This window comes from Orbicella faveolata, unplaced genomic scaffold (assembly GCF_042242905.1).
Source record: "Orbicella faveolata isolate gen_17 unplaced genomic scaffold, um_ofav_v1 contig_25, whole genome shotgun sequence".
Lineage (NCBI taxonomy): Eukaryota > Metazoa > Cnidaria > Anthozoa > Scleractinia > Merulinidae > Orbicella > Orbicella faveolata.
In genome coordinates this window covers 4,831,887-4,855,333 of record NW_028301553.1, presented here as the reverse complement: position 1 = coordinate 4,855,333, position 23,447 = coordinate 4,831,887, and the positions used below count along the sequence as shown (strand labels likewise).

The 23,447-nt window shown below is 35.9% G+C and overlaps 2 protein-coding genes across 3 annotated transcripts; both read left to right on the top strand.

Annotated features, from left to right (window-relative positions):
- The first annotated feature begins 43 nt into the window (after positions 1-43).
- On the top strand, positions 44-23,426 carry LOC110041755 (autophagy-related protein 16-like). Of its 2 annotated transcripts, XM_089293261.1 has the most exons (21): positions 44-178; positions 1,423-1,502; positions 2,572-2,609; positions 3,162-3,276; positions 4,164-4,237; positions 4,704-4,794; positions 5,365-5,454; positions 6,711-6,781; positions 7,446-7,517; positions 8,866-8,932; positions 9,267-9,372; positions 9,982-10,052; positions 11,031-11,102; positions 12,183-12,303; positions 13,026-13,086; positions 13,612-13,665; positions 17,909-17,979; positions 18,812-18,896; positions 19,174-19,221; positions 20,077-20,175; positions 20,627-23,426. In XM_089293261.1, exons 1-21 carry the CDS (start codon positions 76-78, stop codon positions 20,721-20,723), a joined length of 1,686 nt encoding a protein of 561 aa, XP_089149387.1. In that variant the 5' UTR covers positions 44-75; the 3' UTR covers positions 20,724-23,426. The 2 variants fall into 2 exon arrangements, with proteins under 2 accessions (XP_089149387.1, XP_089149388.1); XM_089293262.1 differs by lacking the exons at positions 18,812-18,896; positions 19,174-19,221; positions 20,077-20,175; positions 20,627-23,426 and adding an exon at positions 18,109-18,789.
- Positions 13,680-17,119, top strand: LOC110041752 (allatostatin-A receptor-like). Its single transcript, XM_020747064.2, has one exon. The coding sequence runs from the start codon at positions 15,939-15,941 to the stop codon at positions 16,878-16,880; it is 942 nt and encodes a 313-aa protein (XP_020602723.2). The 5' UTR covers positions 13,680-15,938; the 3' UTR covers positions 16,881-17,119.
- Positions 23,427-23,447: the final 21 nt, after the last annotated feature.

Genomic DNA, 23,447 nt, shown 5'->3' with positions numbered 1-23,447 from the left:
TCCGACGACGACTTGGATTCAAACCCATGTTCTACTCGGTTTGAGTGGGACGTCTATCGTCCCCAGTCATACAAGATGGCGCGAAGGGAAAGGCAAAGTTGGAGGAAAATAATTTCGGGGAAGCTAGAAGCAAGAGATCGTGGGGAATGGTACTGTTTCAGAGACATTATCAAGGAACGTAAGTGAAGACTTTGGTACTTTCTTACTGCTTCGCAACTTCGCAGCATTTCACAGAATTGTCCTCAAAGCAGTTTTTGCTGATACTAAAAAACATGCAGATTTATCCGCAGTTTGCTTTCACGGAACTTTGCATACGGAGGCTTGCAGCGATCTAAAAGGATCAAGCAAATTATTTCATCGAATGTACCTTTAATATTGACTTGGAATGGTAGAAAGAAGTGAAGTTTACGTGCAGGACATTTCACTCAGACCTCGAATCACTTCATTGCGTGTTTGTCACGGAATTATTATTATTCAATAACAATGTCAAAACAAATCTGTTCCGACTAAAATAAGAAAAGCCCATGTATATATTTTTTCTGGGATATTTGATACTTGTTCTTGCAAATCATGTTGAAAATGAAATATTCGAAAATAGAAATCATGTGAAAAAAATTCACCAAATTATAAAGCTTAAGCTTAAGCTCAAAATATGAAAGGGAAAGTGTAACAAATATTGAAAATTCAATTTGCATCCTGCCATAGTAACCAACAGAAATAATTTGCACACATTATAATGTGAAGTTATTAACTGAATGGAAAGGTAGGAAAATATTTGGTTAAAGGTCAGGCCGTGTAGAGTGAACCCAGCAAGGTCTGTGCAACCTGATTAAAACCAAAAACTGGTCCAAACACTTCAGCTTGCAGTATGATTTTCCATAGGAATGTGTGAGTGGGGCTGTACAGTGATATTCAATGTAAATGTTTCTGTTATACTCAAGTTTCACTTTTACTTGAGTTTGTTATCTTTGTGATATGTTTATTTCATTAATCTTGTTAAGACATGACCTGCCTAGATTTGCCCTTGGTACCTGGGGGCATGTCAAATTATTAACTTTATATCTCTTTTAAATAAATAAATAAAATATTCATGTGTGTGTAATTTGAGCCTGTGATGTTTTACTGAAAGCGACAAAAAAACACCACAATTGAGTGTATGGAGAAGATGCTGATATCAGAGGTCAATATTCATGTACAGATACAAAGAACCTATGGATCATGGAAGAGAGTAGTGACAGAGTAAAACAAAGATGAAGTTGTTCAAGACAAAAATAGGAAATATCCTTAACCTTATCCTATACAAAGTCATATCAGTTTAAATTGGGGTGCTCTGTTTTCCTGTCTTTAGTTCTACCCCAAGTAAAAAACTATAAAAGTGCAATAAGTTTGACTTGTAGCGCAACAATCTGTTTTTTTCAACAGACAACAAGCTATTTGAAAATGCAGATACTGCAAAATCAAGAGTGGTTCAACTGGAAATACAAGTCGCTCATATGCAACAGGTTAGAGCACAGCTCCTTCTGAGTCTCCAGCAACCTGTTATAATTACTGAGAGGCTGCCAGACTCACAGGTGGTCCTGATTTTGAAGTTTCTATCAAATTATGACTATAAATGTACACTTACATACTAATGGTGGTAAATACACCGTTACAATCACAAGGACTTAGGCGTGGACCATCATTTTTTTTTAGGGGTTGGGGAGGGCTTGGGCAATTTTCTGGTGTGAAATTTTTTTTCTCCCCTTTAGGTTGTGCATAGTTTTTATTTGGTGGGCAATAGCTTGTGCAAGAAATTTTTTAAAGTCAAACACAGGACCTGGATAGTAGAAAGCACTTTTTCTCGTACAACTCCCATTGTATACTTTTTTTTTACTGTGCAGGATTTTTTTTGGAAATTGACCAACCCCCCCCCCCCCTCAAAAAATTGATGGTCCACCCCTTACCAGACGAGTATAGCACGCCCTGTTCCATTCAAGTAATGCACCAGACATGATTTTTACACTATGCTTCAGGTTAATTTTAATAATAGAAGTGGATATATGGTGAAGTCCATGGGTGTTGTCTCTTCACCATCATCTCTTGATAGAAAAAAATAATTCAATTTTCTTAAAAGCTGAGGGCTTTGTTTTGTTCTCTTTCTCCTTGCCCTGGCTTTGTGAGTTCCAAAATGTACTTGTCACCATCTCTTCAAGCTCACATCTGACATCATTCATCATCTATCATTTTCTGCCACCCTTGTACCCTGATCCAGGCATTTTTTTGGCGCAGGTTAGAGTGGTGTGAGGAACAAGTGGAAAAAAGGCAAGGGGTTTGTACTCAGATCACCCTTGTGCTCATGCCCGCATTGTTCCCCTTTTACCCACCCCCACAAATCGAGAGTCTGGAATAGGTGTCACCCCTTGAGGTTGGCACATATTGATCTGCAATAAAAATTGTACTGAGTAAGACATATTTAAGGCGAACTACTTCATAGAGCATGTAAGTGTTTTTAATTTTACCGCCAATACAAGTATGCTTAAATTTTGTAATTTCTTGCCTAGAATTAACCTCTCAATTTCTGTCCTTGTCTAGGAAAAACTTGAACTTCAAGGACGAGTTCAAGAATTGAGGTACAGAAATGTTCAATTTGTACTTATAAATGAAACTTCATAATATGGTCAGTGGTACATAATCCTATTGGTCAGAACACATACATATCAAAAGACCATAATTTGTATCAATAAAGTTTAGTTGAAATATGATGGGACAGTTGTTTTGTTGTTGCTGTAGTTGTTGTTGGAATAGATGACATCAGGGATGAAAAAGAGTGGTTTTTATTTGAGTGTCGCGAAGTAATTTATTTAATTTGTATCAGCTACATGTATGCGCCACTCTTCCATCCAATCAGAACTAAAACCAAAGGCAATTGTACATGTAACTCAATCGCACTCCTTTTCCCACACGTTACATAAGCTACATGTAATGTTTGGTTCACGGTATGGTCTGTGTCCTTTATGGTTGGTTAGAATGATTTTTTTGGCTTTTACGATACTCAAATGAAAATAACTCTAAAACTTTTAAATTGCCATTGTCGATCAACCACTAGGTGTGCTAAGTCAACTGACCCACCCCTCCCCTTAAATTGAGCATACTGATCTTGATGTGCTTTGTTCTCCTTGTAGTTTAACAGGGGGAGGGGTTGGAGGGGGTGGTGGATCAGAAAAAGCTGCAGCATTGGAACAAAAACTCTACAAGTTACAAGAAGAACTGACAGAGCTTCATCGGCAAAAGGGAGAGGTACATCAGATGAATAGTATTGATTTTTACTACATTGAGGTCAGCAAACAATGTCTATTAAGTAAACAAAGATAAACATTTTACCATCTGTTTTATGCCAGTCTTCTAGGAACTAACCTTGCATGGTCATAAGGCCAGTGTACATTAAAGAAAAATTTGGCACTGTTATCTTTTAACAGACAGTCATAGCAGGTGTTATGTCAAGTAACAGGCTCTTGGCATAAAAATACATTGCATGACTGTGTTATTTCTCAGGGTTGTCAGAAGTACTGTAGCTGACAAAAATTGCTATCTAGTTCATGATCTGTTCTCGCTACTCTCCTGAGCTATTTTTCTGATTCTTGCAAAAAGATGGCAGAATCAGCCAGTTACTCTGACATTGATGCTGCATACTTCTCAAACTTATTTAATAATTTATAAAGCTCAAACAAAGGAAATCATGACTGTGACAGTGTTTGGAGCATATCATTCTGACTATTAATTAGCCAGCACCGATTTTTTCAGTTTTATTTAATCTGAGTTTTCTCCTTAGTTTTATGTATAGTTTCAGTTGAGAAGATATTTAATATTGAATGCTCAAGACAGTGTCTGATCGTATTTTGAAACACCCTGAAGTTTGTCAAAAATACCTCCACTGTGCATTATATTTTCAACCCTTTTCTGGGTGTTTAGAAATGTGGTCTAACAAACAGTCCTGAGTGTTTGATATTAAACATGTGGGACTTCAGGACTTGGTGACAACCCTTATTTTACTCATTTAAGTTAAGCCCAATGATAAAAAGTGGTACCAAACAGTTTTAACTTTTAAAGTAACCAATTAAAGAAAAATTGTGGTTTTGTGTAAGTGATTCTTGACAGTCTTTATTGCGTTGATTTGCTATGATTAGAATGCTCAGAAACTGATGGAACTCAACAATACGTTACGACAAAAGGAACAGGAACTTGCTACCAAAGATGGACGGTAAGTAGACTGGGAATTAGATTCTAGGACTGATTGATGTACATCAATTAATTCTCATTACATAGTGTCTGGAGTAATCAATTTATCGTAGAGCAGATGGTGTCGTGAGTAGTGAAGTTGTGCTGTGACACTTAATACTCAGTAGTGCCATCTGAAAAGAAAATATAGAAATTACTAAATAAATACAATGTGCCTTAAAATGTGTTTAACAGAAAGTTCATGAAGTATATTGGGCTTGAGAGGGAGATGAAACATTCCAACTTAAAAATGAGTGGCAAAAACTGAAGAATTTTGAGTTTGTTTCCACTTGAGCATCCAACGTAAGGATGCAATTTCCTTAGTTTCTTGATTTATCTTTGTGACAGCATACCTGGGAATGAATAATTTATTTGTAACCTAATGCAAGTTGTATATTATTTTATTTTGTCAGTAAAATTTGAAATGACATTTTTGCCCATATTTTTAGATTACAGGATTTAACCATCAATAAAGAATCAGTTGACAAAGAGTGTCAGAGCCTTCAGCAGACAATAATAGAATTAGATGCAACTTGTCAGGTGAAGTCAATTTGTCATTCATGGAAACAAAATATTTTCTTATTAAATACATGTCACAAGCAGTGGACTGATATGAGATCAGACTGACACCAAAACCTAATTGACCACTGAAACACCAGTTATAAACCCTGCTCTGGTTAAAGACCGAAAGAAATTAAAAGTCTGCTTTGGACTCAATATTATTGTCCAGGTATCTTGCAGGAATTTATCACAGTTTCCATGGCATTAAGCTACTAGGTCTGAAGGAGAATTTGTACTCCTCCTGAATGGAGCACTTGCCAGTCCACCACAGGGTTACCCCCCAGCCTTACATTCACCAGTGTGAGATATTCAAAGTGGTAGTAATAATAATCGTCTTGCCCAGCACAATAACATCTTAACCTGAACTGCTTGATCCAGCATCCACTGTGCTAACATTAAAGCCACTGAAACTCTCACTCTCCACTCTCCTCTAAATGACTATCAATCTGCTGACATAAAAAGTATTCTTATCTCTCCAGTCCAACCTTCAAAAACAAATATCTTCTTGATCTGTTAATTGAAAGTTTTTATTTTGCTTATAATTACTAGATGGTAAAAGATGAATTTCAGGCCCTACAACTTGCTTACTCATCGCTAGAAGAAAAACACAGAAAACTACAAGAAGATAATCAAGATCTTGTGAGTTTGTGACAGCTGATAAATAAATGAAGGCTTCCTTGCAAAAAGGGCGTATATAGCATTTTAGGTCGATTTTCAGTTTTTGCAGGATCGAGCTAATTTCTGGCAGACTGACTTGTTTTGACTTGAAAAGCATCGTTGCGTAATTGTTTTTGTTGATTTGCACTTTGTTTTTGAGAAATAACATATGCGAAAAAACTCAGTTTTCCGAGCAGCATCTTTTGGAGCGAATCCTTCGAAGGTGGATTTTGACGCAGCACAAACTTAAATGGTTACTTTTAGCAGCTTCGACAGCACGGTGTTTTTTAAATAAATGTTTTGATTTTTGAAAGAAGTAGAGAAATAGACCGGAAAAAAAAAACAATCGACCAACCTCACCGGTGTCACGACAAAACAAACTCCAATCCAGCACATTCAGCGCCTTATTCGCTTGCGCTAACAAAGCAACAGAAAGAGAATTGTGTAATTATATGAATAATAAAACTAGGGGCAGATACCACGCTTCGGTGACCTCATCATTTAGCAAAACAAAAGGTTTCTTTTGTTTTTCGCTCAACAAAAGATCTCCCAAAGAGACCCTTGGAAAAGTGAAGTGCAAATCAACAAAAACAATTATGCAACAATGCTTTTCATGTCAAAACAAGTCAGTCTGCCAAAAATTAGCTCAATCCTGCAAAAAATAAAAATCGACCCAAAATGCTATATACGCCCTTTTCGCACGAAAGCCTTCAAATGTTAAATGAACAGGGGTTTCATTAAGGGCCGGGCACTGGGCGAATTGACCAGCTGTGAGGATGATTTTGCTGCCCAGTGTGACAATCTAGGGGTAAATTTTTCTTACATAGAAGTTTTGTCAGTTGAAAGAGGTCTTTCCCACCTGTTAAAACCAGTTGCTCTCCTGCTGGATATGTTAATGAGACCTCTTAATAAAAATTTTTAGAATGCAAATGCAAGCTAGGCGGTGAAAAATCCTGGAGTGTATCGCATTTTCTGTAACATGAGATGGCAAGAATGAGAGTAGTCACTCACTGACTCTTTGTATTGGAGGCTAATTTATTGAAGATTACCCCCAGGTAATTTTTTTTTGGTTGCTGTAACATTTTGAAGGATGTCATTTAGTTGCTGCAAAGAAAGATTAATGGTGAAAGTGACCTTGGTCAGTGCCCAGACCTTGAGAAAAGCTTGGTCCAGAGTTCAACAGCGTAAAATTACCTTCCATAGCCATAATGTTATAAACTGGATTTGAATTTATGCAGATAGGAAGATGGATGGCACAAAAAGCAAAAGATGCTGATAAAGTGAATGCTGAAAATGAAACTCAGAGAAGGTTATTCAAATTTAATTTTATGTATTAAATAAATTGTACATTGTAATCCTTTTTTAACTTTCAGTTTATTGTTATTTTGTCACACAATAAAATAAATATATTTGCAATGTATCAATGAATGTAAAAGGCAAGGCCGTCCAGGGAATCCAATAAGGTTTATATAAAGGACTACCTTTTGTAATGAGATATCTTAGACTTAACACTCTTTTCACAGCTGAGACTGATTTCGAGCTGATTTTTTCATACCACATTGTAACAGTTGTGGATCAAAATTAATGATACGCCAACTAGAGGATAAACATTATTTATTGTGAACTGAAAAAGGTTTTAAAATATCTTTTTTTGAACAATACAGAACACTTTTGATTAACTCTGTCAAAATGGACAACATTGTAAGGTAAACACTCTCTAAGACAGAGGTGACTTTCTGGCTGGTTCAGGTCAAGAATTCCACTTGTTTCTCTGTAAGTGAACTCTCAGGGCAGACACCTCTCCAAAGCAGATAGCTAGAGCTGTTCCCAAATGTGTCCATCTTAAAGACAGTTCATTGTAAAGTTATTTCTATCAATCCAACTGTGATGGACATTCTTTTTAGTTTTCATGTTGTAGGAGTAGAACTTGATAATTTAAACAATCACTAATTAGTTATTGTTATTTTTGTTAGAATACATCAGGAAAAACTCCAGAAAGCTCTTATAGATGCAGCAAAAGAACATGTACAAGTAAATTTACCAAAGTAGGTCCAACTAACGAGACGTTTATACTGGGTTTATAACACTGCTGCCCTACGTAAATGAATCTTGTCAGTCCAAAGCAGGCTATTTTTTGATGTGTTAGATGCTCACAACTCTCAGTAACTTTACACCTTAATTAAATTTGTAATTGTCAATCAGACTTCTGCTTTAAAAACATGAATTGCTGCATGTACATCATGCCTTTATCCGCTAACATCATTTAAAACACCAATCTTATTGAAAGGTTTTGAAAAACATTTCAGAATAAAGAGTAGCGAGATAAAAATATGACGTTTCGGCGACAACATGTCACCATTATCAAATGTGCATTGGACAAACACAATCAAACATCTAACAATCTTCACGAGCAGTTTACCACCTTAAAGAAATGCCATGGAAAGTTCGAGTGCCTTATTTATGAGATGCTTTTTATAAGGAAAAAGAGTCTGACTCTGAACACTCAAAATGACTCCATTCCAGCGAAACTTTTCATTTAAATTTTTCTCATTCTTTTGTTTATCCCCGCCTCATTTATTCTAATGTACTTTCCCACTCTATATTCTTTATATAACGTTACCCAATACATAATAATTTGCATTTGATAATGGTGACATGTCGTTGCCGAAACTTCATGTTTTTATCTCACTACTCTTTATTCTGAAATCTTATTGAAGTATGTTAATTAATTTTTTCCAACTTTTTTTCTGGCAATGCATGATAACTATCATCCAATGTCATCCCTGGAGGGCCAGGTTTCTGTTACTTAAGTTAGTATAGAGCAATCTTTGCTGGTGTCATTGTTGCCATTTTTCTCTGTTATTAATATACAACTTTACACAGAGAAGACATCATGCTAGTTAAAAATTGACTTCAAACATATAAAGAGCTGATGTAAAACTTGGTAAATGGTGAAATGTTTGGCTCTTTGAATTGGGTGTAATATTCATGGCAAAATGTAATATTCATGGGTTTTTAAGAACTGCAAAATATTTGGGTGGCAGTTAAGTGCTAATGAGCTCATGCATTCTTTGTAAAAGTTTGAGTTTTTAAATCTCACAATAAGTGTCTGATACATCGGACTTAAATTCCTTGAGATGGTTAATGGTCCTTCATGTCATAATTTCAATATTCAGAGCTGGTATAATTTGTAGCTAGATCAGTAACTGAATCACTAATGTTAATGAGGCAAATCTTGTAAAGAAAGATTTGTGTAGATATAGCCTGTTGGTATACATGTAGCTCCTTAGATCACTGAGGAACTTGCGAGGTACACTTAAGCTCTCTCAGCTTAGTAAGGTGGTAGTGAAAATGCGAGAATGTTCACTTTTTACTTTGTAATTTATCTTTCAGTTCTGATCAGCCAGCCATACCATTCTGTGCGATCATATCTGTCCCCTCATACCCTGACAAAAAGTTTGTGAGTACAGAACGTTTGTTATCTATTACTTTGCTCAGCAACTTGTTGAAAATGTCAGTCTGTATGAAACATGATAGTCATGGTAGTCTATTGAAATCTGGACCTGAAGATCTTGTTCAAGCTCAAACCATTGTCAGCGGTGTTTTGATTTCTGCTGACAATCAATCATTGTAACCCAGGCATGTAAACAGACACAGGAAGATAGGTTGTTGTTATTGGGGAGGGGAGGGATGGTTGTTTTTGGACATTGATGAACTCATCCATGATCAGCAGCTGCTGATGGTCACCTGTCAATTAACTAGCCATTGTTAAACTCTATTTTATTTTTTGGTAGGATGCCCATGATGGGGAAGTAAATGCAGCAAGATTCAGCAATTCAGGAAGATTGTTCGTGACAGGAGGCGCAGACAGAAAAGTAAAAGTCTGGGAAAAAGTCAATGGTATGAGTTAACTTTCATTTGCCAGAACTGTCTTTATTTGAGATCAGGAGTACAATGGTCTTGGTTTGCATTGATCTGAATGCAATCTTAACTTGCAGGCACAGTGGCCTGATGGTGCGTTAGCCTGAGTTGTCTTTTTCTTGTATTTACGTAATGTACCTTGTATTGGAGCAGTTCGTACTAGGAAAATTTATTATTAGCATAAATCTACTATCTAGACAAGTGTTCTATCATGAATGCTGTTCTCTTATTGGTGTCAATTTTTTAATTAGATTAATGACTCTCAATTTCTATGCATGATGGTTGACTCCTGAGGCTGCACCCTCGTCAACTATCATGTGATATAAATCTCAAGTTCATAATCTAATATAATTGATAAACATTACCACTCAGCTTTGCAGAAGGAGTTATAGACATTTATCAATACACTTATTAATAAGTACTTTAGGCTACAGAGATCATGAGTTTAACCTAGCTGACAATGTGCACCACTTGTCTGACTACTTTTTCTTAGTCAGATATTCTTAGCAACCCGAACATCTGTTTATAACCTATGGTTCGTAAATATAATGTTTTTTTCTAATATCAATTTTTTTTTTCTAATTGAAGGAAACTATACATTAAAAGGTACCATGCATGGTAGTAACGCAGGCATCATGTCCGTACAAATTGATCCTCAGGTAGGATTCTTCTATTATTTTAGGTTGCTAACCAGGGGTCATTTAATGTATAAGGATATATCATGAAGTGTGTTCCTTTGGAATAATCTGGATCAGGATCAATGATGCAAGATAGTTGTGCATCAAAGGAAGTGGTAAATCCACTCTGGGTAAGCTAAGGACTCATCGATTCCTTTAGTGAACCATGATTTAAGTAATCTCATAACAACTGATCTGAATTTACCCATAGTGTCAACATTTAAGCTTTAACTGCAATCGTACATTTTCTTACGATTGAGGGGTCATACACTTTGTACCAATTGTGATGTCAGCAATTTAGATGTCATTAGGTATTCTTAATGAGCAGATAATAGAGCTAATAGATAATAGGGCTAGGATAGATCTATCTGCACAACTGTCTGTTTTTGAAAAAAACGTGAGCAGTTGTTTTTGGTGTAAAACTGACCTTAAAGATATAACTGATTGAACTTTATACAGTTGTCAGAAAGGATAAAGCAAATAAAGCAATAGCTAGCAAGAGTGAAAGGGGCGAGAAAAAGGAAAGGAAAAGTACAGGGAACAAATCAAATCAGGCCAGCAAAAAAAAAAATAATAACAAAAACAAGTCCAATTTTTGGCTTAATATGGCATGCTCCAAAGTAAAATATTACATACATTTTCAATTGGTACCTAATCCTCAGGAAAATCTTGCTCCTTGGTAAGAAATCACTTTTTCAGCAAAGTTGAGGCCAATTCAGGGTCATGGTAGTCAAAAAACAGCATTTTTTGAGGAAATTTACCATTAAAGGGTTAATGGGGATATAATATGGCCTGTTCCAATCAAGTCTTCTAAAATTCTGTACAGCAAAAATTGTTCCTTTGAAAGTGTTGAGGGAGAGAATTTCTTTATCCTGGTTGGCAAAGTTAGTCTGCACATACATGTAGTCTGTCCTTGTGGACCACTCATAGATATATTAATACCAACTGCAAAATTTCCAGGAAAAACTTGTTTTGGCGGGATCACATGAAGGCGCATGTCGAGTATGGACACTTGGAGATCAGAGACTTCGGGTGAGTGTCTTTTATTGTCCAAGGATGTGGTTGAAGAAAAATTTCGCAGAGCCCAAAGGTGCCTAACCAGAGACAAAGTTTTTTAAAAACACTGTCTGGCTGCCAGACATCTTGACACAGCCAAAAAAAAAATACAGAGACATTAGTAAACTGAACTAGGCTGAGTTCAAACCAACCTAGTTTGAAACAAATTGACCTACAACTGTTGTAGTTCAAAATGAAATTCAGGTTAAATTGATTTTAACCTACTGTAGTTTGATTCTCAATTTCCTTTGTCTTCTAGCCCTTATTAGTATCACCCAACTAGGGGACTAATGCGAATCCTGCATTTTAATTGGCTACGCTACTAATAGTCCTCGAGTAGCGAAAATAGTGCAATTGAGCGTGACGCTTTCTTTCATTTTATTCCCAAATAAATATTTCTTCAACTTGCATTTGCTAACTTTATTATTGCCTTTTCTGTCCAACTAATCGGGTGATACTTAGACCCTTCACCCTCAAGGGCCATGGGTCAATAGCCCATTCGGCTTCACCTCATGGGCTATTGAGTTAATTATTAATGACACATGAATAATAAGGGTTAAGAGACAAAGGAATTTCATTTTAACCTGAATTTCAGTTGACCTACAACATATACACTGTGCTTTAGTGGAGAAAGGCAATGCGAGAGAAAAGTGACTTGTGCAAGAAAAAGAATATTGCATGACCCTGTGAGGGCTTAAACCTGGATTGCTACATTGATTTGAAGTCCATTGGATTAACTTATACTATAATTACAGCACATGTAAGTGTTATTTATTCGCAGGACTTCTGTTCGCAAAATGTTGTACCAGGAAACATAGGGTTCAACTGTAATATGATGGTCTTGATGGAGTGCTGGAATCTTAGTTTTCAGTTCAATTCTTGGACTTTTTCCAGCTGTCAGTTTAAATTACACCCCATTTCTCAGCTGTCATTAAATTTTGTAGATCTCAGTTTTCAGTGATTAGTTAGAAATTTGACCAATTCTCAGTTTTCAGGTAATCCCCATATAGACCATCTAACATTGATGTATTATAGATTTGTGGGGTTTTTTTTCAGCACACTCTAACAGGTCACTCACAAAAAGTAATGTCTGTAAAATTCTTTGGAGCAGCAACAAAAGTAGTTTCTGGAGGTCATGACAGGACTTTAAAAATCTGGGATCTCAGAAGCAGAGTGTGTAAGTACTCTACAATAACTAATACATTTTCCTTCACTCGGGCTTGTCTCTTTTAGGTAAAATGCCTTAAAAATTCTGATAATCCCCCCCTCCCTCCACCCCTAAAATAACCCCAAATTTCAGACTAAGGTGAAAATCCTTCTGTAAATGAGCCAAAGGCATTTAAAGAAAGGTATATTGACCTGTTTGGATTATACGCTCCTAATTATGAAATGAAGGCTACCATCTCTACTACCATAAACTTCCAAAAGTAATGACCCTCTGAAAGTAGCAACCCCAGAAAAAAAACATCAAAAAATTGTGTCCCTAAAGGTCTAATAAGTCCTGAAAGGAAGGATCCCCAGAAATAGCTGGCAGTTTAGTTGGGGTAGAGTGCGTGAGCAAGCAACAAAACCACGAGGGGCCCAGTGTTTTATTTTTTTCCAAGGTCGCTTGCAGCTTTGCAGCTTGTTTTGCAGATCACACTCTATATGGTCCTCTATCCCAACCAACTAAACCGCCAGCCATGCAGGCTACCAAAAGTACATGTAGCAAGCCCAACACCCCCACCCCTCCCCCCCCCCAAAAAATACCAACCATTTTTATATAACATTTTTGCTCCCCAAAGGTATTGATCCCGCAGAGGCTACTAGTTTGAAATTTATTTCAAGGGTCAGCACTTTCATAAGCTAATGGTATAAATTAAAATGCTTTGTTAAATTCTCTTTATAAATTTATTTTAGGTACGCGGACAATATTTGCGGGATCCAGCTGTAATGATATTGTAATCAATGAGGGCATGGGGTAAGAAATAAACAAAACCAAATTATACATCTACCTTCTAACTCTGTCAGTCTCACTAGTTATCCACCAATCTATAAGACTTAGTGAAGTATTTTTTCAGTTATTAGTAATGACAGCAAAGTGAATAAAAACTTACAGTGTTATAAAATTGAGCATGGTGACTTTGCAGCAGTTTCACCATTGAATCCTTTTTTTGATGTTGGATTGCATGCAATAGTTACTGTAACAAGGGTAAAAGGTAAGGCTGTTTAGCTTTACTAGTCAAACAATCTTTGCTTTTTTATACATTCTGGTCTGTCTTAGCTTTCTCCTCACACCCCTCTTAAAAATGATTTATTGTGCAATTATATTTACTGCTTGAGATAAGGGCAGAATTTGGTACTAACTACATACTGCCTAACACTTTTCACAAACAGTGTGGGCCTGTCTGTCTACCTTACTTTACTGTGCAATTAGCAAACAGAAAGTTAGTAAAAGTATGTTTTTGTTTTGTTTTGTTTTATTTTTTTTTTTACCCACATTTAGATCACAGGTGGCTAGTGGGCATTTAGACAAGACTGTTAGATTCTGGGATGTAAGGTTAGAAAATAAGCTATAAGAATCAATAATGTTATAAATAATTATTTCAAATCAATTATCATTTAATGTACTAGTACAAAAATAATTAATAAGACATTGTTATGTATGGCAAAATAAATTGAACTTAACCACTTATAGCCATAGTGCAACTTTGATCCTTCATGTTATTACTTAACAGTACAAAATTTAAATGCTTGCATTGACTAAGAGAGGGTTCTTGGTTTCTATATATGTAAATCCAATCTGTAGATAAAACATGGAGACTACGGGCCTAAGTTTTCTATGAGCAAATAAAGTGTGTGCATTGTCACGTAATAAAAAATAAAATCAAAAACCATTCAGTGGATAAAGTCAAGAAATTGTGATGTTATAGACGATAAATAAAGAAGACAGTTCTCCAAGTTTAAGGTGTGTGCGTTGTCCCAAAGTTGAGATATTCGTTGAAATGTTCCGCACAAAATTATAGCGCCTAGTATGAGCCACCATGTTGGAGGACCTCCTTAGTCCTCCAATATGGCAGCCGGAAAATAGTGTAAACATCTGGAACTTACTTTGGCTATCTAGACAACGGATTATCTGAACCGAACCAAAAAAAATTTACACTGCAAGCACTTTTCTTAATACTTTAACTCCTAAAGGGGCTGAAAATCGTGAGATAAGTGTATATTTTTTGACAAACATGATCTTAGCTTTATGTTACACACCGCCATAACTCTGAAATTCAAAATGCATTGGTTTCCAAACAAAGGACACTATTGAGCTGCAAAGTTGTAAACAGATATAAATTTAGTACCTCTTATGCCCGATGAGGATAAAGCCTTTAGTGGCTCTTTAGTTTTGAATTTGAGAATTTTATGACGTCACATGAACACACTCTATAGTCAAAGAGGCATCGCTGAGTTGACTGTCACTCACAGAAAACAAGGGTGAGTAGTCTATAGTAACTGTTTTTAGTGGACATTTTAGTAGAATTTTGTGTATTTCTAAGCCTAAAATGTAAAAGAAAGTTATTTTTAGTTTCAAGAGCAGTGTGTGGACGATCATTGTCTATTGATCAGTGAATAGAAAACCATAAAAACAACAATCGTTTTCACAGAATTTCAATAGATCACAGCTGTGTGGCTACTAAAACTGTATTTGTTGTGGTGCAGTGTTAACCTTGATTTAATTTAAACTTTTCATTTGGCTGCACTGCAATATGTGAGTGCTTTTTAATGCATTTTTCCCTTTAATCAATTAACTAAATAATATTTTTTGTTAGGCAAAGTAGAATTGAATCAATATTGCATTATATTATTTCAATTGACAATAATATCATCTTGAATTTACAATTAAAAAGATGTTTGCAAGAACAAAGATCATCTGCAGTCTGCTCCGTAAGTTATAAATGATTGATGATCCTTATGTCTTGCCAGTTATATATGGTGATCAAGATTCAAATAACATTTAATTTTTGTGACAGCAAGCTTGTCAAATGTACTTTAAAAAAACATTATTTTACAGTTGAATACAAAGTGAAGTATAGAATGACAGAATATAAAATTAACAGCTGGCAGCATGGTGTTATCTTGCAGGTTCTTTCCTTTTCACATTGAAAAGTCATAGACAGCATTTTGAATTATATTTTATGATGTCTAATTGAGTTACTTTTATATGTGAAGCCTTCTTGCAAAGTGCTTGCCCATTCCCAAAGGATCTCCATTATTGGATTCTTCACAAAGAAAACTGTAGGTCAAAAGGAAACAGTCATAATTATCTTGCTCAAAGTTCTAAAACGAAACACTACTTATTGTATTGTGTTCCCAATGTTCTTGACAGTTCTGGTGCTGTTATAATTTATCCCAGCCATGAAATGAAAATGCAAATGTGGGATATTTGACACTATTGCAAGGGACAATATTTGTTTTCTTTATTTTAGACAAATATAACTAACAGCAAAATGATAGTATCAGCCAGGTGACAACTTTACTTTCTAAAGAAATTTTTCAATCTTCATGCTTGTTTAGTGTGAAATGAAAAATTATTAATGATCTCAAAATGAAAAATGACAATGGTGAGAATAATCTCCTCCACTGTCTGGCATGTAACAGCTAGCCTTACTGATGTATGTGTAACTGAGTTGATGAATTGCTTCCAGACTAGGCATTGAGCAGACTGTTTCAGCTCCATGGGCTCACAGTCAAACAACTTGTCAAAACAGATGACACACTTCGGCATTAATTACATGAAACTTGCTATAGATCTTCTAGGAACAGGAAGGAGGAACAAGCGACATGGTTGAAAACTTAGACAGTATCCTGTTTTTCACTTCCATTCCAATTTATGTCCTTGGTTTTGTAGGAAATGTCCTGGTCATCAGGATTGTGCACAAAACGCCACCAATGCACACAACGACAAATTGCCTTTTGGTAAACCTGGCTGTTGCTGATGTTATCACCGTTTTGCTGTGGCCATTATTTTCATCTTATAGTTATGTTGAGGAATATTTCAGTAATGGAGCTGGGAACTTTATTTGCAAATTCACAGCTTTCACTGAAATGTCTATAATGGCTTCATCCTTCACTCTAACTGTGCTCGCAGTGGAAAGATATCATGCTTTATTAAAACCCTTAACAATAAAGTTACGGTTAACTGAAGACAACATCAAACAAGCCATCGCTCTAGTTTGGTTGTCAAGTTTTCTCGTTTGTTTACCAGAGTTCTCCTTACGAGAATGGAAAGAGCCCCTTTTGGCATGTGTTGGTCCGTGGACAATACACATGAATACAGAAAGCGAAGTTTACTTCTTCATAAACTCATTATTCAGTGCTTATTTTCCACTCGCTGTTATGAGTTATTGCTATGGATCCTTAATTAGAGGTCTGTACTTTACCGGTGTAATTTGCTCGGAGTCAGTGGCAAATGCAGAAAGCAACACGGAGAAAAAGAAACTTGTTATCACGTTTATCTCAGCAACTGCTGGATTTTTTGTTTGTTTTGCACCAAGTGTAGTTTTCTTCACAGTTTTAGTACTGAAACCTGCTGAAGAAGCAGATTTGAAGTCAAATTTTGATCTTTCATTACTGCTTGCTTTCCTGTTCTTATTCAGTCCGTGTTTTAATCCAGTGTTATATGCTTTCCGAAGTAGCAACTTTCAAGCTGGGTTTAAAAGAATCATATTCAGTCTCAGACCTACATGTATAACACCCCAAAATAACGATGTTGAGCTGGAATGATTTTACTCTTGAACTGTAATGTAGTTCTTCAATATTGCTTTGAAAAATGTGATACAGTGTAATAATATTATTATTCTTTGAATCAAAATAACATTGCGGTTAAAATTGTTATAATTTGAAAATACTTTGAGTGTGTGAGTTAATATTTTGGCATTTGAAAAATCGAATAGATCGCAAAAACTTTAAAAACACAATTTGTAGTGAGCAAAACATTAATTAAAGAGTAGAATAACTTGGCATTCTTCTTAAGTATTCTATTCATATTTATCTAGCTGTTAATTCCTGAATGCTATAAAATGAAAATGTGGAGTGGCAGTGGCATGATTGTTAGTTTGCTTAATTGTCTCCTGATCAAGCGGTCCAGGTTTGAGCCCTGGCCAAGGACATTGTGTTGTGTTCTTGGGCAAGACACCTAACTCTCACAGTGCCTCTCTCCATCCAGGTGTATAAATTGGGGGGTTGGGGGGGAGGTGTGGAAACCTGCAATGAACTAGCATCCTATTAAGGGATGAGTAGAAATACTCCTAGTTGCTTTGTGCTACTCGAAACTGGAGATAGGTGCCAGCCTGATGGGCCACTTGGCTCATAATATTATTATGCAGACTTAACCTTTTTTTTTTGCCTTACCTATAAATAAAAAAAAAAACAGTTTTGAACTCCCTGAAACCAACGCATCACAAGTTAGACATCTCTATAAGGCAGATATAGCTGGCCTACTGGTGCTTTGGCCTAATTTTGCTTGGTCGTCTTAACTAAACTTTCATTAAGGCAGTCACACCTAGCTTTAGGTTTTGAAGATGTCTGCCTTAAAGTGAATGTAATGTAACTTGATTTGGTCCAAAATAGGCTAAGATAGAGTTTTGAAAACTGCACAGCACACATTCCTACCCACCCAGGCAACCCAATCAATGAAGAAAACTCCAAGGGGAAATGCCTCACACCCACCTGCAGGAACCAACAGCAAACCTTGGCATTTTCTTTCTACTTCTCAGTGTCAAACAAAATTGAAATTGTCTTATTTTTCACAGATCAGAGAATCAGTCGAGTGTTGGAGAAATAACACTTCAAGGAAAAATAACATCGTTAGATTTATCTCCAGGTAAATATGTGAGAATAATTTGTTCATTTGGTACTTTGTACTAAGGTGCTGACTTCTTGCCAATTTGAGTTGGAAATTAGAACAAAGCTGTTCTGATATTGATTTGATGGGAAACGTGTATATTTTTAGGTTACTGCAACACTGTTGGAAAAAGGCAGACAGCCAGTGGAACTAACCATCTTCTTTGCGACTCAGCCAGCATCTCTGCTTGCCTATTTGTCCAATTCTTTATATCAGAAAAAGATGGAAAAATCATCTTCCTACTCCAACAATAATGTCACCTACAACAAAACACTTGTGACAACCTTGCACTGCAGCTAGCCCAGTGTATAAGACCAAGATTATGACCTCTGAGCTTAACTCCACTGGGTCCTTATGTTGTGTTCTAGGGAAAACTATCTTTTAGTAACTCTCACACGACCTCTCAGCCCCAGCTTAACTGAGTGCTGATATTCTTTTAAATTTAAAACAACATAGACTGCGAGCAGTCTCTCTTTTCCTAGAAAACTGTGGGGAAGAACGCAAAGCAATCGTGACTGTTAGTGTGACCTGCGAGCGGTGATGCGGTATCACACTCGCATGCTTACTTGTTTTGTGTTCTTCTCCATGGATTTTTGAGGAAAAGAGAGACTGCTCGCAGTCTAAAAACAACATGGCAATTTCAAAATCCTGCAAAATAACTTCAACTCGGTAGCTTAATTCTCTTATGCATTCAGTGGCCAGAGTAGCAACAGTCATTAATTGTGTGAGCTTTAGAGGGTTATTAAAACAGTTTAATGTTTCATTTTTGTAAAAAGTAAGACCACTTCATTTTATTTTTCCCTAATTACAGACATGAACTGCATGTTAGCAAGTGCAAGAGATGACACAGTTAAATTACTTGATTTGAGAATGAACCAGGTCATGTCGACTTGTAGGTGGGTGTGATACATACATTTATTGTTGCCAACAGACATCATCATAATATTCATTGCTATTTACGATGGAGGGGGGGGGGGGTGTCCCTTGTGACTTAAGTTGTGGGTAGAGACCTGTGTAAAGGATTTTTGGCAACTTTGGTTTCATCACATTGCGTCTCAGGCACAATTATATACATATATTTTTTGGTTTGGGTTAAGTTACATTCCAAGAGGTGTACATGTGTGTAAGAGTCATTTCTAGAATCACAGTTTAATTGTGTCTGTTTATTTCCAGTGCTGATGGTTTTAAGGTTGCAATGGATTACACAAGAGCATCCTTCAGGTAACTTTTCAGACCAAGTTTGGCAAACTTGGCTACGAATTCTCCTTCCTGATTGTCATGTGTTTTATCACATGTTTGTTTTGAAAATTTGGCAATGCATCAAGACAGTACCTCTTAGTTACTGTTATCTTTTTTTGCTACCTATCTTTATTGAGAATGTACCTGAAATTGTTAGAAGTAATTAATACTGATCACTCTTGAGAATTAAAGCGTTTTAGGTAGAAATACATCATTCAGCAGTAGAATTAACATAAATTGTTTTGTTGTACTTTAAATGCTGTTCAGTATTAAGCATCAAAAAGTCCCACAAGGGAACATACAGTAAAGAATGGATGCATACATCAATAATGTATGTACCCCAGACTCCCATATGAAAAGGACAGGGGTCCTCGTCGTACCTTTCAGAGGTTAAAAAAACATTTTTGGTACCAGTCTTAGGGTGTTCAGCGGCTTCAGCCTCAAATGGTCCACAGCAGGAGCTTTTGCAATACCTTTTAGGGTACTGAGCCAAAAAAATATGACTGGAAATAATGTGTTGTCTTAGAATTGGTACCTCTTAGCAGTCTTAGGGGTGAAAAACATTTCAAGCCATGTCCACAAAACAGGATCTGGGTACCTCTAAAGGGATTCTTTTTCAAAATTTTCAACAAGCACCCCTGTTCTTTTTACATGGGAGTCTCCCCCAGGGTATTGCTCCATATTATCGATCCTTGGGTCATTCATACTAAAATAACTAGTCAAGAGTGTTCACTCTTAATTTTTATTGACTTAATAGTTGGGACCCGAAAGGGTAGTGTTCAGTAAGCAACTACCAGCTACTGGTTCATAGTCTAATATTGTTAATTTCTTTTCCAGTCCTGATGGCCAGTATGTGATATGTGGGTCTCATGATGGTAGTATTTTTGTATGGAATGCAGCAACAGCAAAGCTAGACAAGATTCTTAAAGAACACAGGTAACCATTTGTTTCAAGTGTCTATCATAAGATGATTATAGTTTAGAATAGAATTTTTAATCAAAAGAGATTTGCTAAAACAAAGACATGCAAACATTTCTGGAAGATTTAATACTCATCGTTTCGGTGTCATCATGATGCTATTACCAAGAGAAAATAAGTACAAGAAAGCGAATTTTTAAGTGGGCTAGAGCTGAAAATTAACATACTAATTAGATGGCTGAGCAAACACTTTAGTACCAATTGAAATTGTTTTTCTTGATAATACATCATGGTGACTCCAAAATGTGGAGTATTGATTTTAATCAATAATCAATATTCTTAAAGATAATTTTTAAAAAATCTTTAAGAATAGAATTTAAAATAGAAAATAGTATCATGATGTTTGACTGTCAAATTATTTATTAATTAAATCATGATACTTATTATATTCTTGTTACTTTTACAACAGTTCTTCAGTAGTCGTGTGTGCGTGGCACCCTGACGGCTCAAGCATCATCAGCTGTGATCGTAACAAGCATGCAATTATCTGGACAAATAGATACTAATTAAGCATTGGATGACATGCTCTTCAATCAAAGAAGCAATTGCAAGCAAACACCACTTGTATGCATGGTTACAACAAGAATTATTAGTCATAAATAACAGTCTTATGTAAGTTAAGATGTCTAGTTTAAGATTGCAATCTTTTGGCAATGTAATGTTGTTTTAGATCTAACAGAAAATTAAAATAATTTAAGACAGTTTTTAGAAAAGAAGGGTTTGCATTAGGTATTTTGTTGTAAGAAATTATTTTTTGTGCATATTAGAGAAAATGTCTCTTAAAGTGCAGCCAAAAAATCAATAAATAAATGACACAAGTCTTGATATTTTCTTGAATAAACAGCCCCCAGCCAGGTCAATAATAATTTTTGCTCTGTTAATATAATAATATTGAGATGATGTAATTTAAAATGAAAACTTACCCCTTTCTCTAAAAGCAGGCTGAAGAAATTATTTTAGGTTTACTCCAAGTATAATATTATCTCAGAATTGAAATAAGTGCCTGGTTGTGTAATCAAGGAAATATTTTCAGCATTATTCCTGATATATACAGTATTATTATATATGGCAAGGTGGTCTTGAGGTAAATCGGGGCATTCTGATTGGTTCTTTCTTGGTCGGGATTTTGCCATATGGACCGTTCCATTGAAACGGTCGTAAGCTGTGTATTTGTTGTTTTCGAAAGCCAGCAAATTCAAAACAAGCATGGCCCTAGTGCCATATAATAAACTACTTACTAGCCTAGCTTGTTCAAAAGGCAATTGACATTATTCCAGGGTTAAAACTTGATCATTTGAGCTCTAAGTTTCTTATGCATAAGCATGGCCAATGTTGTATGGAACTTGAGATTGGTTGATGTCAAAACTGGAGAACAGAAAATATAAACAGGAAACCTCACTGAACTGTTAGACAACTGTAATCGAAATTCGCACTTCTGGATTGGCATAATCATCATTGAACAACCAAGCCCAGACCTGAAACATTCAGGATACTCGCAAAAATTTTTACAAGTACAGTGGAACCCTGTTAATCTGGTCACCAACAGGCCATATTAATGGCCATATTAATTAAAAAGGTTCTTTAGCTAAGAAAATGAGTAACTGAGCTTTTGTTCAGGCTGGAAGAAAGTGGCCATAATAACGAGGTGGCCATTTTAATGGGGTGGCCATAAGACAGTGTTTCACTGTATCAGTTATTTAGAATCCTCCAGAACCCAGGGATTGGGTGGGGATGGTAGAGGGGGTACTTCAGGAAAAAACTGACTGGGAGGTGAGGGGGACTTTTTTAACATTGACGTATTTTGCAACTATTTTGGAGATTGTTGTAGTACATCCCTAAATTTTCTTTGATAATTTTTGAGAAGTCAAGTTCTTGTGGATTCTATGTAATCATACTTATCATAGAGCCTTAATTGGCATAATTATAATACATAATATTGCAAAAGAACCTTTTTCATTTTGATAGCTTTTAAACATCGGGAACTGTACAATTTACAGTCATTTGAGGGGTGTCCATTTTTGTCTAATAAGCTCTTTTTGGGGTTTTATTCCTTACCTTCCTATCACCTTCTTCTAACAATACCCCCGGAAGCGCAAAATTGTTAATGTAAAGACAAAGGTTAAGAGTGAACGAAAATAGTTTGTTTCTTTTCAAACTTTCGGGAATCAAAGTTTGCCTAGTGAATCTTTAAATCCCAATATCTCCTCACTGGTGTCGTTTTTGTCACAGTAGTCAAGCTTAGGAGAGTTTTGATTTGCTGCTGTTGCTATTAACAAAGTACTTTCCAGCATATCCTGGTCAAACAGACAGCCTGTTGCCACAAGATAGGGAAAATGTTATGAAGTGCAGTATCTATTTTAGCAGAAGTCTACTTTTCTTGTCAAAGTCAGGGAAATTTAGGACACTGTAGATTTTGATAACAAGTGCTGTTGATAGAAAATTGTTGTGCAAAAAAAAAATTCTGCAGAATAAGTTGATGAAAGCATATTTGAAGTATTAGTTGGCCATTTTTTATTTGATCAGTTTTATGGTCAGAGAAAAGTCAGCCAAGGAATTTTGGTTTTTCTCGTGGGTGGCCAAGCTGTTTAGTTAAAATGAAGTAATTTAATCATTATCAAAATCACACTTGTCTAATAGTTTCCATTGTGGGAGCATTTTGAGTAAAATAATAAACCTGGTCATTAGAACACAACGTTTAGGTTAAAAAAACACAAAGCAATTTTTCAAACCATGTTTTTACCAAGCCCTGTGTGTAAAGTTAATGAAATGTTCGTATGGAGAAGCAGTGGAATGAAAATTGAATTGAAATCAGTCAACAAGTCCAAAAATTATTTTATTACCTGGGGTTTTGTGGTGTTGCTATGGTATTTCATCATGATTTTAATGAGTGGTTTTAGGAGATTTACCCAGTAGAGAGGCTTTTTAAAATAGTTAATTTGGATTTCAATAACTTTTGCAGTTCCAGTTCTCCATGCAAACATGACACTTTGGTCTCTTATGAATGTAGTGTGCTTCAAAAAAGGGAAGTGACTTATGCTTTCTGTTGTTATTAATTTTGCTGCAGTGAGCTGTGCTTGCTATAGATTGCTGCTGTTTATTCTTGTAAGACTCAACCAGCTTGTAACACTTGTAAATACAACTCAAACTTACTTTATACAAGAAACAACATAGCACAGCCTGAGGTAAATAAACTTGTGTTCTTCACAAAATGTCTGAACATCGATTTTATC